Here is a 13,056-nt window from a genome sequence, read left to right on the forward strand (position 1 = left end):
TGGCCCCTTTACTGTGATGCAGGTTTATTTGCGTGAATTGAATTCTATTGTCAGCCATTCAGAAAAACTGATGTTGACGCTTAAGAAAGCACGCTGTACTTGGTGTGATACAGGTGTCTGAAACAGTCCCTGTGTCACACAGCCCCCCCTGTGGGTGGTGTCCCACCGCCGTTCCTAGGTGGCGACCGTGCCTTGGATTCGCTCTCCACATTTCCTTTTGGATCCGTGGAGAGGTTCCCCTCAGCTGTGANACATTTCCTTTTGGATCTGTGGAGAGGTTCCCCTCAGCTGTGGCCGTTATTGAGGGTGGCGGTTTCCTGGGTCCCTTTCCCTTACGTAACACACTTCCTCCCTTCCCTTTCGAGGCAGGAGTGAAGTGTGTCCGTTTGTTCCTAACCTGTGCCTTACCTCCTTTCCCGAGTGGCACTGGTGATTCCTCAGCCTTCCTCTTCCCAGATTTTTGAGGTGTGGATTTTTTCACATCCTTCCGGGCTGGTGGCTGCTTGGCAACATAATCTGTGAAGCAAACTCTGCCCATTCCAAAATATGGACTGCACTTCAGTTCCTTTAGTTTGACCATGCTGTTTTCGTCCACACTTAGGAACAGAGTTTGTCCTTTCGGGCCAACCTCTGTCTCATGGTGGACTTTCCAGATCGCCGTGTTCAGCCCTGGGTTTTGTTTTGCCAAAATTTCCAAGATCTTCTTGGACTCTTTTGGCAGCCCTGGTATGTGAGTGACCATCCGTTTATACTTGATCGGGTTGTAGGCTTCCAAATGGAGTTCTGCACCGTCCCAAGGTTTTATCAAGTTGACATGGTCAGTGAGCCACTTAAGAGAGCTCTCTTGGGCTGCACTGATCACAAGTGCTCCATCAGTGAGTCTGGTGTCTTCAAACCTTGGTACGTCGGTTCCATCAGTACCCGACAGTATCAAGTCTCCAACACAAGACTCAATGAGTAGCCCGTGCTCTGTGGTCAACTTGTTAGTGGGGTAGCCTGCGAGGACCAGAGCCACTTTTTTATCATCGGTTACCACGTCCCTGTAGGTCGGTACCCAATGAGTTTTCTTACATGGAGGTTCTTGCCCCTTGTCCTCAGGTTTTTGAGCTTCGGTTCCCTTTGACTTTTTCAAGTCATCGGTTCCCTTGTCTCCCTCCTTTGGTAGGTTCTTCTGCCCCTCCATGTTTGCTCGGCTCCTCTTCAGCTTGCGCCTCTGACTGCCGCTCAGTTTCTCAGGTCTAAGTTTTAGACCCTCGATTTTGTCAGCTACTGCTCCCAGTTGATCTTGCGATTCCTGGTCTACATTTGCTGACGTTGCTGTCTCTTTGCTAGTAGACGGTTCACCAAGTGTCCCGTTGTTGGCATTGAGACCTTCAAGTTCGGCGATTCTTCTGAGAAGAGTCGCCAGTTCACGATCTTGTTCCGACAGGTTGTCCGTAGGATCCCTGATCGTCACAAGTTCGTTGTTTTGTGGTTTTTCTATGTTTTTGTCCATATAGTTCCCACGAGAAGTCGAGAAATAAAGGTCCGTCACAGCAGAGCTCGATACTGTGATAAGGCTGTATACTCTATGGTGCGCCAGGTGCCATAGAGGATCCCAATGGTCACTTTACCTTTCGGCTAACTACCCTGTGACAAGTTAGCAACCCTTTCACTTGGTATGGCTGGGTTAGGGGGGCCTATTCGCTGTTAGCAAGCAGGTATGCCCAGGCCTACCGGTCCCAACTAACCAAAGTCATGACCGGCTAAGAGCAGTGGTACGTGTTGCCACCCCCACTGAAATAACTAGGGTCCGCGGGGTTGTTAAGCCCGTAATCCTTGCGGATTCCCCTGCAGGCATTTTTTGAATAGTAAAAAGCATAATTGAAACTTTTTTTTTTTTTGAAAAGACTTCAATAATTTGAAAGAAATTTTAGGAAAATAAACTAAACGGTTCTAAATTTCAAATATTTATTGTAATGAATAACTACAGTAAAAATGTATAATATTGATATTCTATTTATTCCATCTTTTTAATTAAAAATTAAAATAATATGGAATATTTAATAAAGACTTAAAAATTATGAAATTCCACATCAAGTAATTTAATTGGATCATTACATAATTAGAGTCGATGACTTAAATTATTGTATAACTGTTATTTTATTGCTGCTAACATATTTCTTTATACAATTATAATTTTTCACAAATTTATGTCCCTGCTTTACTATACTCTTTGTATCACTACATGACTGTAAGACACATACTGTCAGCAAGAGATCTAATTCACAATCTAATATTCATTGTCGGTGTGGTGTTTAAATTCACTAACGGATATTTTTATAATTTTTTTTTTTTTAATTACCATTTGTTCTATGTATACACGTGTGAATTGCAAAGATATAACAAATACAAGAATACAAAGAATACCGTCTATGAATTTTAGAACCAAGTCAGTGATATATTATATAATAATATGTATAATATAAAATTGTTTTTTATAGTGATTCTTTTATCATTGACCACATAATTAATCAAAAAATAATTTTAATATTGTGCTTTTAGCTTCGATGCGAAGCTGAGAAGGTATTAATTTTACCATGATGTGTTTATTTTTTTTTTTATTTTTTTTTTTTTTTTTTTTTTTTTTTTTTTTTTTTGTGTCTGTCACTACTTTTTCTCAGCTCTCACTGGACCGATTTCTTTTAACAATACGTCAAAAGATCACAAATTGTATCTAGTTGAAGACATTACCCTTAAAAATTTAAAAATTTTCCCTCGTTCCCCGCAAATGGGGGAAATATCCAAAAAAATTACAAATTTAAAAATCGACAAATTTTGTCATTTTTTTCACTTTTTTTTCTTAAAACTTCCATAACTTTTTCAAAAATCAACAAATCAACATAATTTTTTTTTAAACTAAAACCTTAGATATTTTCCTTTCATTTGATATAATTTTTTTGAAAATTTAACACTTAACCTGCTCATGGGGGGGGATTTAAAATTGCAACTTTTTTACAAAAACTAACTTTTTCAACTTAATTTTTGAAAATGTTCCGGAAATACTGCGTCCTTTAAACATATATCAAATTAAAGCTTATTTTATGTACTATAAAATGAAAAAAAAAAATTTGTCCCGACACTTTATCTTCTGCATGTAAACGGTTGCCGTAGTTAAAAAAACACTATTTTTGTGTTAAAATTTTCGATTTTCAATTTTTAATTTTCAACTTAAAAATGCTATAACTTTTCGAAAAATGCATGTATCAGCACAATTTTTTTTTTTCTAAATACATTATAAGTACATCTTCCATTTGACATACTTTTTATTAAAATTAGACAATTTCCCCTTATATAGGGGGGGTTCAAACTTTGAAACATTGTATAAAAAATAGAACTTTTTCAACTGAACTTTTGAAAATGTTCCGGAAATACTGCGTCCTTTAAACATATATCAAATTAAAGCTTTTTTTATGTACTATAAAATGAAAAAAAAAAATTTGTCCCGACACCTTATCTTCTATGTGCAAATGGCTGTCGAAATTATAAAAAAAATGTAATATTTGCGATAAAAATCACCTTTTATAACGATGTTTTTTGTACTTAAAACTGCCATAACTTTTTCAAATATTAACTAATCAAAATAATATTTCTTTATATTGAAACCTTAGGTAATTTTCTTTCATTTGATATCATTTTTTTTTGAAAATCTAACACTTATTCTGCTCACAGGGGGGATTTAAAATAGCAACTTTTTTACAAAAACTAACTTTTTCAACTTAATTTTTGAAAATGTTCCGGAAATACTGCGTCCTTTAAACATATATCAAATTAAAGCTTATTTTATGTACTACTAAATGAAAAAAAAAAATTTGTCCCGACGACCTATCTTCTATGCGCAAAAGGCTACCGTATTTAAAAATATGCTATTTTTTATTAAAATTCTAGGTTTTGTATTTTATTTTATTTTAAAATATTTTATTAGGGGAATAAACTGACTTTCATGAATATTATATAATTTCATTGACATAGAATAAAGTTCATAAGACATATGATATTATACTTATTAACATTTTTTACTTTTTTAAAGTCGAAAAAGTAATTTTTAAATTTGAGTTAGCTTAAATAGCCAATTTTATCATGCAACAAAAATCAACGAATAGTTGCCGAATGGGTAACACCTTGATCTTTAACGCCTAGGGTACGAGGTTCAAATCCGTTTGTGGCTTCTAAAATTTTGCATTTTTTTTTTGAGTTAGAATAGAATTTTCAAATCATTTGATATTTATCTCATTTAGATTCAATAATTTCAATAAATATAAAGGATCTTATCACTATAGTCTCCCCTCGTGAGAAGAAATTGATATTCATGTTAATATTATTTTACTATGTGGTTCTTTTTCTGGCTACGATTTATTTTGCCAACCCTCACTAGACCTACTTTTTTCAACGATACGTCAAATGATTCATTTAAGTTTATGATATTTAAGTTAATGATTAGTTTAAGTTATTACTCTTAAAAATCAAAAAAATATTCCTTATTCAAATAAAAAGTAGCTTAACTAGATTTGTCCATACAAACAATTAAAATCATTAATTTTTAATATTCTTAAATTATTTATTGTCGAATTAAATTTGATATGATAAAAGTATTCAACTACAAAAGTAAATAATTTTACTTTATAATTTATTAATTTTTTAACTCTATTTCTGTGTGCTACTACCAGTCTATAATATGCCAAATTTTTTAGTAATATTTTGCTATATAAATCATAAATTTAAAAAAAAAATGATTTTTAGTTTCACCTGAAGTTAACGATGGAGTTTTACAATTATAATTATATTTTTGATAATATGCTCAATTGAGTAAATCTTTTTAACTACTTTGGTTTGATTGGTTCATTTAATTAAAGTAAATTATTAAAATTAATTAAGTTCTGAATATTTCAATTGCAGAATTTTTTTAAACACCAAAAGTTATTAGGATATGATTACTATTCTTTCTATTTCAGTTATCTATTACGATAAAAATGTAAAAAAATCGAATTTTTCTGACAAATGTACTGTAATTAGTAATTATAAAATTTCCAGATTGCATATTAATCTTAAAAATTTCATTTTTTTCAATTTAATAATGTCAATTTCAAACTTGCAAGTTGAACTATAAGTTATGGTAACAAATTCATTTTTTAGCTTCGATGCGAAGCTGAGAAGGTATTTTTCATTAAAACTTTCACTTTAAAAGACAATAAAAAATAGGTTCAAAATGATTACCTTTAACATATTAAAAATCAAAATCAGTATTAATTTAATACAATTTTTTTTGTTCTTAATTATTTTTTTTTATATGTAAATACTTATTTTTTAATAATAAGTAATAATATTAAAACTTAGAAGTAATAGAAAAAGTTTAATTGCACATTTGAAAACATCACGAAAAGTTTATTTAGAAAAGTATATTTTTTTTCTGATGAAAGTTCCTTTTGTTTAGTGTATTTATTCATAAGTAACAAAATTTTTTTATTAAAAAGTATTGCATAAATTCCTTTAAATTTGTATACGCATTAAAAGTATATGAATATACAACTCCTTTTTATTTTTATAATATCTCCGTAAAAATTACAATATTATATTATTGAATACCACTTTCATACTCAATTTAATTACTGTAATTATTATGTATTCATATATTATAGTTATAAATCGGGGTAAAATTAAGGGAATAAGTGTTATTGTTGTTTTTGAAATAATCTACCAATTTCATTTTTTTCTATTTAATAATATTTATTTCAAACTTGCAAGTTGAGTTAAAAGTTATGGTAATAAATTCATTTTTTTTTTATTAAAACTTTCACTTTAAAGAACAAAAAGAAGTAGGTTCAAAATGATTACTTTTAACATATTAAAAATCAATAATAATTTGAAAATAATTAATTATAAAAATTATATAATATATAATTAAAATAATTACTAATCTGGATATAATTAAGGAAATAGGAGTTGATGTTGGGTTGGGTTGGTTACATTTTTAACTTTATAATGCTATAACTCATTGAAAAGTGTACGAATCAACACAATTTTTTTATGAGAAATAATATTTTTTAATAATCCCTTTTTCATTCGACATACTTTATCTTAATCAGGGTATTAATAAGAAACTAGCAGATAATGTAGCTTTTGTAATTATCCACCAATTTCTTAGAATTAAACACTATCTACTGATTTGCATCGAAGCGTTTCTTATGATAGTGATTTTAATCACTGTCAGATTAAATCTATACTGGACCCAACTATGCAACATCCCCACTATGCCGCGACCCCACTGTGCTGGGTTTTTTGTTTTTTTAGTTTCACAACCATGTTACCATCAAGTTATGGGGATAAATTTAATATTTCATAAAATTCTATTTATTTTATTGTAAGATGTATTTATTGATGTTTTATGCGTTTAGTAGTATATATATTAAAATATATGTGTATATGTATGATGTATATGTTCGTATCTCTAAACCATATTGGGAATCGATATTATTTTTTAAATATTTTAATACATATTTAATTAGTGAATAAAATAGAAAATAATCTAATTTAAAAAATAATTAAATTTGATTTAATATTTCAGAAGCTATTAACAATTTAATGTATGGACTAGAAGTGAAACGAGGGTATTGTTATTTTTATCACTAAATATTTTTAGGTCGCACTCCTTCTGCTTAGGTATATAAGTTAGTTAATAACTTTGAATAACTCAGTTAATAATAATTTAAGAACTTCGGGTTCAAAATTTACTATCGACTAGTCATAATTATATATAGATAATTCTCTATTATTTAAGTTAATTAAATATATATGTTCCCATTAAAAATAAATAAAAGACACTATTATAAGGTATTATGAAAGTACCTAAAAATTATTTTATAACAGATAAATAGAGATATAATTATAAGTAATTAGCAAAGCCAAAAAAATTTCTCAGAATAATCATCATTATAAGAGAACTTGATAGGCTAATGTTAAAAGAGTAAAACCTGTATTGACTTTATCCGTTATTAAATGAAATGTGTTTTTAATGGAACATTAAAAATAAAAAATAAATAGTAAAGAAATATTCTTAAAATTTCAATTTATGTAAATGTTACTTCAAAACTATCGATTTAATATAACAATATATTATCGATGGTTTTAAGTAATGTGTATACACATTATTTATATGGACTGATACACAATCAAAGTTATGAAAAACATGAAAAATACTTCATGATTGATAAATTAACTAAAATACGAAACAAAGAAACCAAATAAATATTGTTAATATTATACTTATTTTTTAATAATTAAGTGGTCAACAATAAAATAATAAATCTTGACAGTGGACAAATCGGTAGCGAGAAATTGTTATGTAATAAGTTAAGATTTTCAACACTAAGAGAAAATTAAAAAAAATAAATAATAGTCAAATTTAAATCAATATTCATAAAATAAAAAACGGTAGCACAGTGGGGTCGCGGCATAGTGGAGACATTGCATAGTTGGGTCCAGTATAGATTTAATCTGACAGTGATTAAAATCACTATCATAAGAAACGCTTCGATGCAAATCTGTAGATAGTGTTTAATTTTAAAAAATTGATGGATAATTGCAAAAGCAANATACGATTTGTGATCTTTTGACGTATTTTTGAAAGAAATCGGTCCAGTGAGAGCTGAAAAAAAGTGGCAACAGACATAAAAAAAAAAAAACACATCATAGTAAAATTAATATCTTCTCCGCTTCGCATCGAAGCTAAAATATGTATCAATATTTTAGTTATAAAATGATTTATAGACGTAAACAAATTATATGCTTAAATTGTTTAACATTTATAATAAAAGTTGCTTACGATTTTAAGATTTATTTTGATGTTTGGATTTTCAACAACTTGTTCATTCTAAAAAAATAAACAAATATCGGTATTTATTACTAAAAATAAATACAATTAATTTTATTAGTATTTGATTTATAATTCTTTTTATTATTATTATAGATATCTACGAGCTCAAGATATTTTCTTATAGAAAAACTACAAATAAAAAAAATTAGTACCAACCTCTTCCGACAAAATAAAAATCTACTTACTAAAAGTAAATTTTTCATTTTTTTTATAGAGGAGGCTTATTCTATACTCTTTTGCTGAGCATATTTTTGATTAAATACTTACATAATTCAAAAAAATTTCTGCAAAAACTTTTTTCTTACGTACAAAATTCTGAAATATAATTATAACACAATTATTCTGTTTGGTTATTATTAGAAATTTTATTCTGGTGATTTCAAACTTAAAATAAACACTATTATGTGCAAGATGATTCATTTTTTTTGTAAAACTTAATTTATCGAAAAATAATATTAATATTTTATTTATTTGCTTCTATAAGTTCGAAATTTACATTGACAGATTTATATCTAAGTAAGAGGAAGGGTACGGACGGAAAATCTTTAGTTATAAAAATAACAGCACCCACTCTTCACCACCAGTCATTAAAATAAATTATTAATAACTTCTAAAATACTGATCCTAAAGTAATTATCAACCAGCCATTTCCTTCATTAGATCATTATCAATTAAATAATTAGTTAATTATGTGTATTATCATTTGAGAAATTAAAGTTGACGTCCTAATAGTGTATAAGGGATGAATATAAAAAAAAAATTATGGTTGAAAAATTGAAGAAAAACATTGAAATAAAAGAAATAAATAACTAAATTATTAAATTATTTTTCGATCATGTATGTTGTTCAAGCTAAGTGAATTGCTCTGTTATGAGACCCTAATTATTTATGGGAAATTTGTGAAATAACATTTATAAATTATTCCTTTAAATATTTACTTATATAATTGTTACTAACAATTCGCTCATTTTTCCAACATAATGTTTTTTTGGATATGGCAATCCACTTTTAATAAGCGCGTATGATTGTTCCATATAAAATGCACAGTATTACCCCAAATCACTATTATTTAGCTTCAATGCGAAACTGAAAAGTTATTGGAATTGTGATGGTGCGTGTCTTTTTTTTATGCCGGTTCATGAAGATATTTAGCACTCACTAGACTAATTGTATTGGTCATTACGTCAAAATAACTCGAATTTAATCTAGTCGAACCTATCGTCGCCAAAAATTAAAAAAAAACCTCAATTTTAGAAAAAGAAAAATATTATAAAATTAAATTGACATAAAAAATGAAATTTTCTAAAAAACCATTCTGTATTTTAAAAATTAAATAATTTTAAAACCAAAAATCATAAAAGTTCTGTATAAATACATCATCTTCTTTCATTTTTCGATTATTTTTTCGAAAATACACTGATCCTATTAAAATTTTAACAATAATAAATAAAAAATTTTATTATGTTTTTTTTCTAAATTCCAATAAAAAACTAAGTACAGGAAGGATTTGAAATAGACTGCTCACGAAAATAATATATATGCCAATTAGCATGTAATCAGTCGATATGTTAAAATCATAACATTGAACTTTAATGTTTTTGATTTTGGAATTTTCGAATAACTTGAAATTTTATACCACTCAATCCTGTTTTTTATTTTTTTTGTAAATAAAAATACATAATAACTATAATTTTATAAAATTGTGTACACATAATGAATAGGGTGAGATGATCATTTTTGTTATTTACTCCCTGATCTTTTATTAATTAAACCGATTATAAAACTACTTAAAATAACTCCTTACGATCGCTACAGAACCACACTGCAAAGTCTAAAATAAAAAAAAATTGTTTAACAAAATGTTTTTATTAATCATTGCAAAATTATATCACAACATAAGTAGTAACAATTCACAATAAACATACTGTTGAAGATTTTAAATAACCAGGTATAGTAATCATTTTAGCGTCATAATCCTAAAATATAACCAATGAATGTTAATAAGACAGATTTTGAATTCAAAAGAGTTTAATTCATAAGGTTTAATAAATAAATCTAATAATGATTGACACTTACAAAATCCGATTTATTTTTCAAATTTATAATTTCCATCACACCTTTCTATATAAAAAAAAAAGCATATTTGAAAATTTGTAATACACATTTGGTATTATTAATTATAATAAGCATAACAAATTATTAATTTTATAAATAATAATTTAATGTGCTTATGAAGAAAAGTATATGAAAATTTTCTTAGTTATAAAAAAGTATTAGGTATGATATTTTACACTAACAAATGTCACATAGAAATTAAATAAAAAGCATCTTAACAATATTATTAAATTAAATTTCACTTAATAAGCTTTTCAAATTACTTTGCCAATTAAAATAATGCTTCCAAAAACATCATCAAACAAAAAATCAATCGCAAGAATTAAAACAAAATAATATGTTTTATAAAACATTTCACAAGAATATTAAGATTTAAAATGTATAAATTATATCATAAAATAACTGAACAACTAATATTATAAAATATATTGTAATAATTTCCCATTAAATGTATGCATTTTTTTACGTATTTATGTAAATAAAATATTAAAAATAAACGAAAATTATTTTAAACTATAATATATTAACATATTTTTCATATTATCGATGACAAAAATATATTATTTATGCTTTTACTATGTATAATGTGTGAAAATAATTGCTATTTATTTTTGCACATAAATTTATAAAACTATACTATTATTATTAATTATTGTATGAACAATTATTTAATATAAATATTTTTAATAAATTATGTTTTTGTTTTAAATTTTTGCTGTTATTAGGTACAGCTAGATAAAATCGGGATTCTTTGGCGTATTTCTCATTAAAATCGGTCCAGTAAGAGCTGAGAATTTTCATGGACAGACATAAATAACTAATACAACCACAAAAACAATACCTTCTCAACTTCACATTAACCTAAAATTTCTAACATTTTTCTTTGTAAATGTTTTTTTTTTTTTTTCATAAATTCCAAATAGATAGTAGTTATTAGTTTTATGTAATTATTTAACAATTTAATAGGAGAATTTGTAATATTTATACTACTATTATTATATTTTTAAATAAATCTATAATACTTGATTAAATCATTTTTAAATACGATCTTTGCAGCTAATTCTGACTAGCTAAATATTACACGTTTAATTTTTTTTTTTTTTTTGGAATAATTAAAATTTATTCTCTTAAATTCTAAGAGCTTGAAATTTTTGTAAACGAGTTATTAATCCATTTTACAGAAAAAACGAAAAATATTATTTTAATCTATAATTTATTTTATGTGTGGTGTTATATTATCACTTAATATAATAGCACATAATAAGATGTAATCATTTTTATACATGTAGGTGACATATTGTTGTATTTAAATATGGAACAATCTTTTTGTTCTAACTTATAGTTTTAGTAGTTCAATAATAACGCAAAATGTAGTTAATAAAGATATAATCAATCAAAATAAAACATATAAAATATTGATACACTTAAAACCGGATAAATAAATAATACACATAATAAAAACTTAATGTCACAAACGTATCACGAGGAAAGAGATTACCTTCGGTACTCCCGAGGTCTTCTCTTTCTCTCCTTTTCAATTCATTCCATTTCATCTTATATACTAAAATATTTTGTTTGTCTTTTTATAAAATTCATATAGTAATCATTTTCAAAAAGGTTTATAAATATTTGCTTCCTGATCTAGTAACAATAATTTGGGGAATTACAATTAATCTAAACATTACATAAGTGTTATACTTCTAGGTTTAGGTGTTTTATTATAATAATTTTCTACAATAGTGGTAACGTGACTCCATCACAACTTAAAATTAAATTTACTTATAAAAACTGAGTTCTGATCCTATAATTACTATTTTATTATATATATTGTTTAGTTTTTAATTTACACGCTAAATTATCATAAAATATTTAAACTTATCACTTGTAAACGAATTTTCTAGAAATTAAAATAAAAAAAATTATACAATAACTACAAACTTTTTTAAGAAAATAGTGTATTTTAATTGATTCAAATTGCATAAATTATTTTTTTATATTTGCTCATTTACTTTTTTAACATTTTTGGATAGTTGTAAGCATAGGTGAAGGATAGTTCTCTTTATTTGGAAGAATGCTAAATTTAATTTATCTTCTCCCAAAAATAATATTATATAACATTACATATAAACTTTTTTTTTCAACTTAACTTTTGAAAGTGTTCCGGAAAGTCTGACACTTTTATATATATCTTAAAATATAGCTAATGTGTTATACTTTATTATGGAAAAAAAAAAATACGGACTTTATTTTATTTTCATGGTGTAAATAGTCATCAAAGTTAATAAAAAAATACGACTTTTGTAAATAAATTTGTTTTTATTTTTTTAACTTAATACATTTTCTATACATTTTTCAAAAAGTTATAGCATTATAAAGTTAAAAATATAAAAACGAATTTATTTACGAAAATCGAATTTTTTTTATTAACTTTGATGACTATTTACACCATGAAAACAAAATACATTAGCTTTATTTTAAGATATATATAAAAGTGTCAGACTTTCCGGAACACTTTCAAAACTTAAGTTCAAAAAGTTCTACTTTATAAATGCATTTTTTAGATTTGATCATGTCGAATGAAAGATGTGTTATAAATAATACTTCTCATGAAAAAATTGTATTGATCTATACAATGTAAAATACAAAATCGAAAATTTTCACACAAAAATAGCATTCGGTAGCCATTTTTACCGTGAAGATAAGATAAAGTCCGAAATTTTTTTTTTTCATGATAAAGTATATTACATTAGCTTTAATTTAAGATATATATAAAAGTGTCAGACCTTCCGGAACATTTTCAAAATTTAAGTTAAAAAAATTAATTTTTTGTGAAAAAGTTGTCATTTTAAATTCCCCTATGTGGGCAGGTTAAGGGTTAAATTTATGAAAAAAATATACCAAATGAAAGATAATGATATTATGCATCTATATAAAAAAGAATTATATTGATATGTTCATTTTTGAAAAAGTTATGGCACTTTTAAGTAAAAAAAATTGAAAAAATTTCGAAAATTAGCGATTTTTAAATTTGT

The 13,056-nt window shown here is 26.3% G+C and overlaps 2 protein-coding genes across 2 annotated transcripts in view; both read right to left on the reverse strand.

Moving 5' to 3' along the window:
* Positions 1 to 10,427, reverse strand: part of LOC126897608 (uncharacterized) — a 15,503-nt gene extending 5,076 nt beyond the window's left edge. Inside the window, exons 1-6 of the mRNA XM_050671331.1 lie at positions 10,288 to 10,427; positions 9,986 to 10,030; positions 9,835 to 9,885; positions 9,714 to 9,740; positions 8,177 to 8,224; positions 7,859 to 7,906 (exon numbers count right to left, since the gene is read on the reverse strand). Of these exons, the coding sequence (XP_050527288.1) occupies positions 7,859 to 7,906; positions 8,177 to 8,224; positions 9,714 to 9,740; positions 9,835 to 9,885; positions 9,986 to 10,030; positions 10,288 to 10,377 (309 nt within the window). The 5' untranslated portion in view covers positions 10,378 to 10,427. The remainder of the gene's footprint in view (positions 1 to 7,858; positions 7,907 to 8,176; positions 8,225 to 9,713; positions 9,741 to 9,834; positions 9,886 to 9,985; positions 10,031 to 10,287) is intronic.
* Positions 8 to 1,926, reverse strand: LOC126897607 (uncharacterized). Its single transcript, XM_050671330.1, has 2 exons — positions 278 to 1,926; positions 8 to 233 (listed from the first exon to the last, which is right to left on the reverse strand). The coding sequence occupies exons 1-2, from the start codon at positions 1,493 to 1,495 to the stop codon at positions 135 to 137; spliced, it is 1,317 nt and encodes a 438-aa protein (XP_050527287.1). The 5' UTR covers positions 1,496 to 1,926; the 3' UTR covers positions 8 to 134.
* Positions 10,428 to 13,056: the final 2,629 nt, after the last annotated feature.

The sequence above is a fragment of the Daktulosphaira vitifoliae genome, unplaced genomic scaffold (assembly GCF_025091365.1).
Source record: "Daktulosphaira vitifoliae isolate Bord-2020 unplaced genomic scaffold, ASM2509136v1 Scaffold_2, whole genome shotgun sequence".
NCBI lineage: Eukaryota > Metazoa > Arthropoda > Insecta > Hemiptera > Phylloxeridae > Daktulosphaira > Daktulosphaira vitifoliae.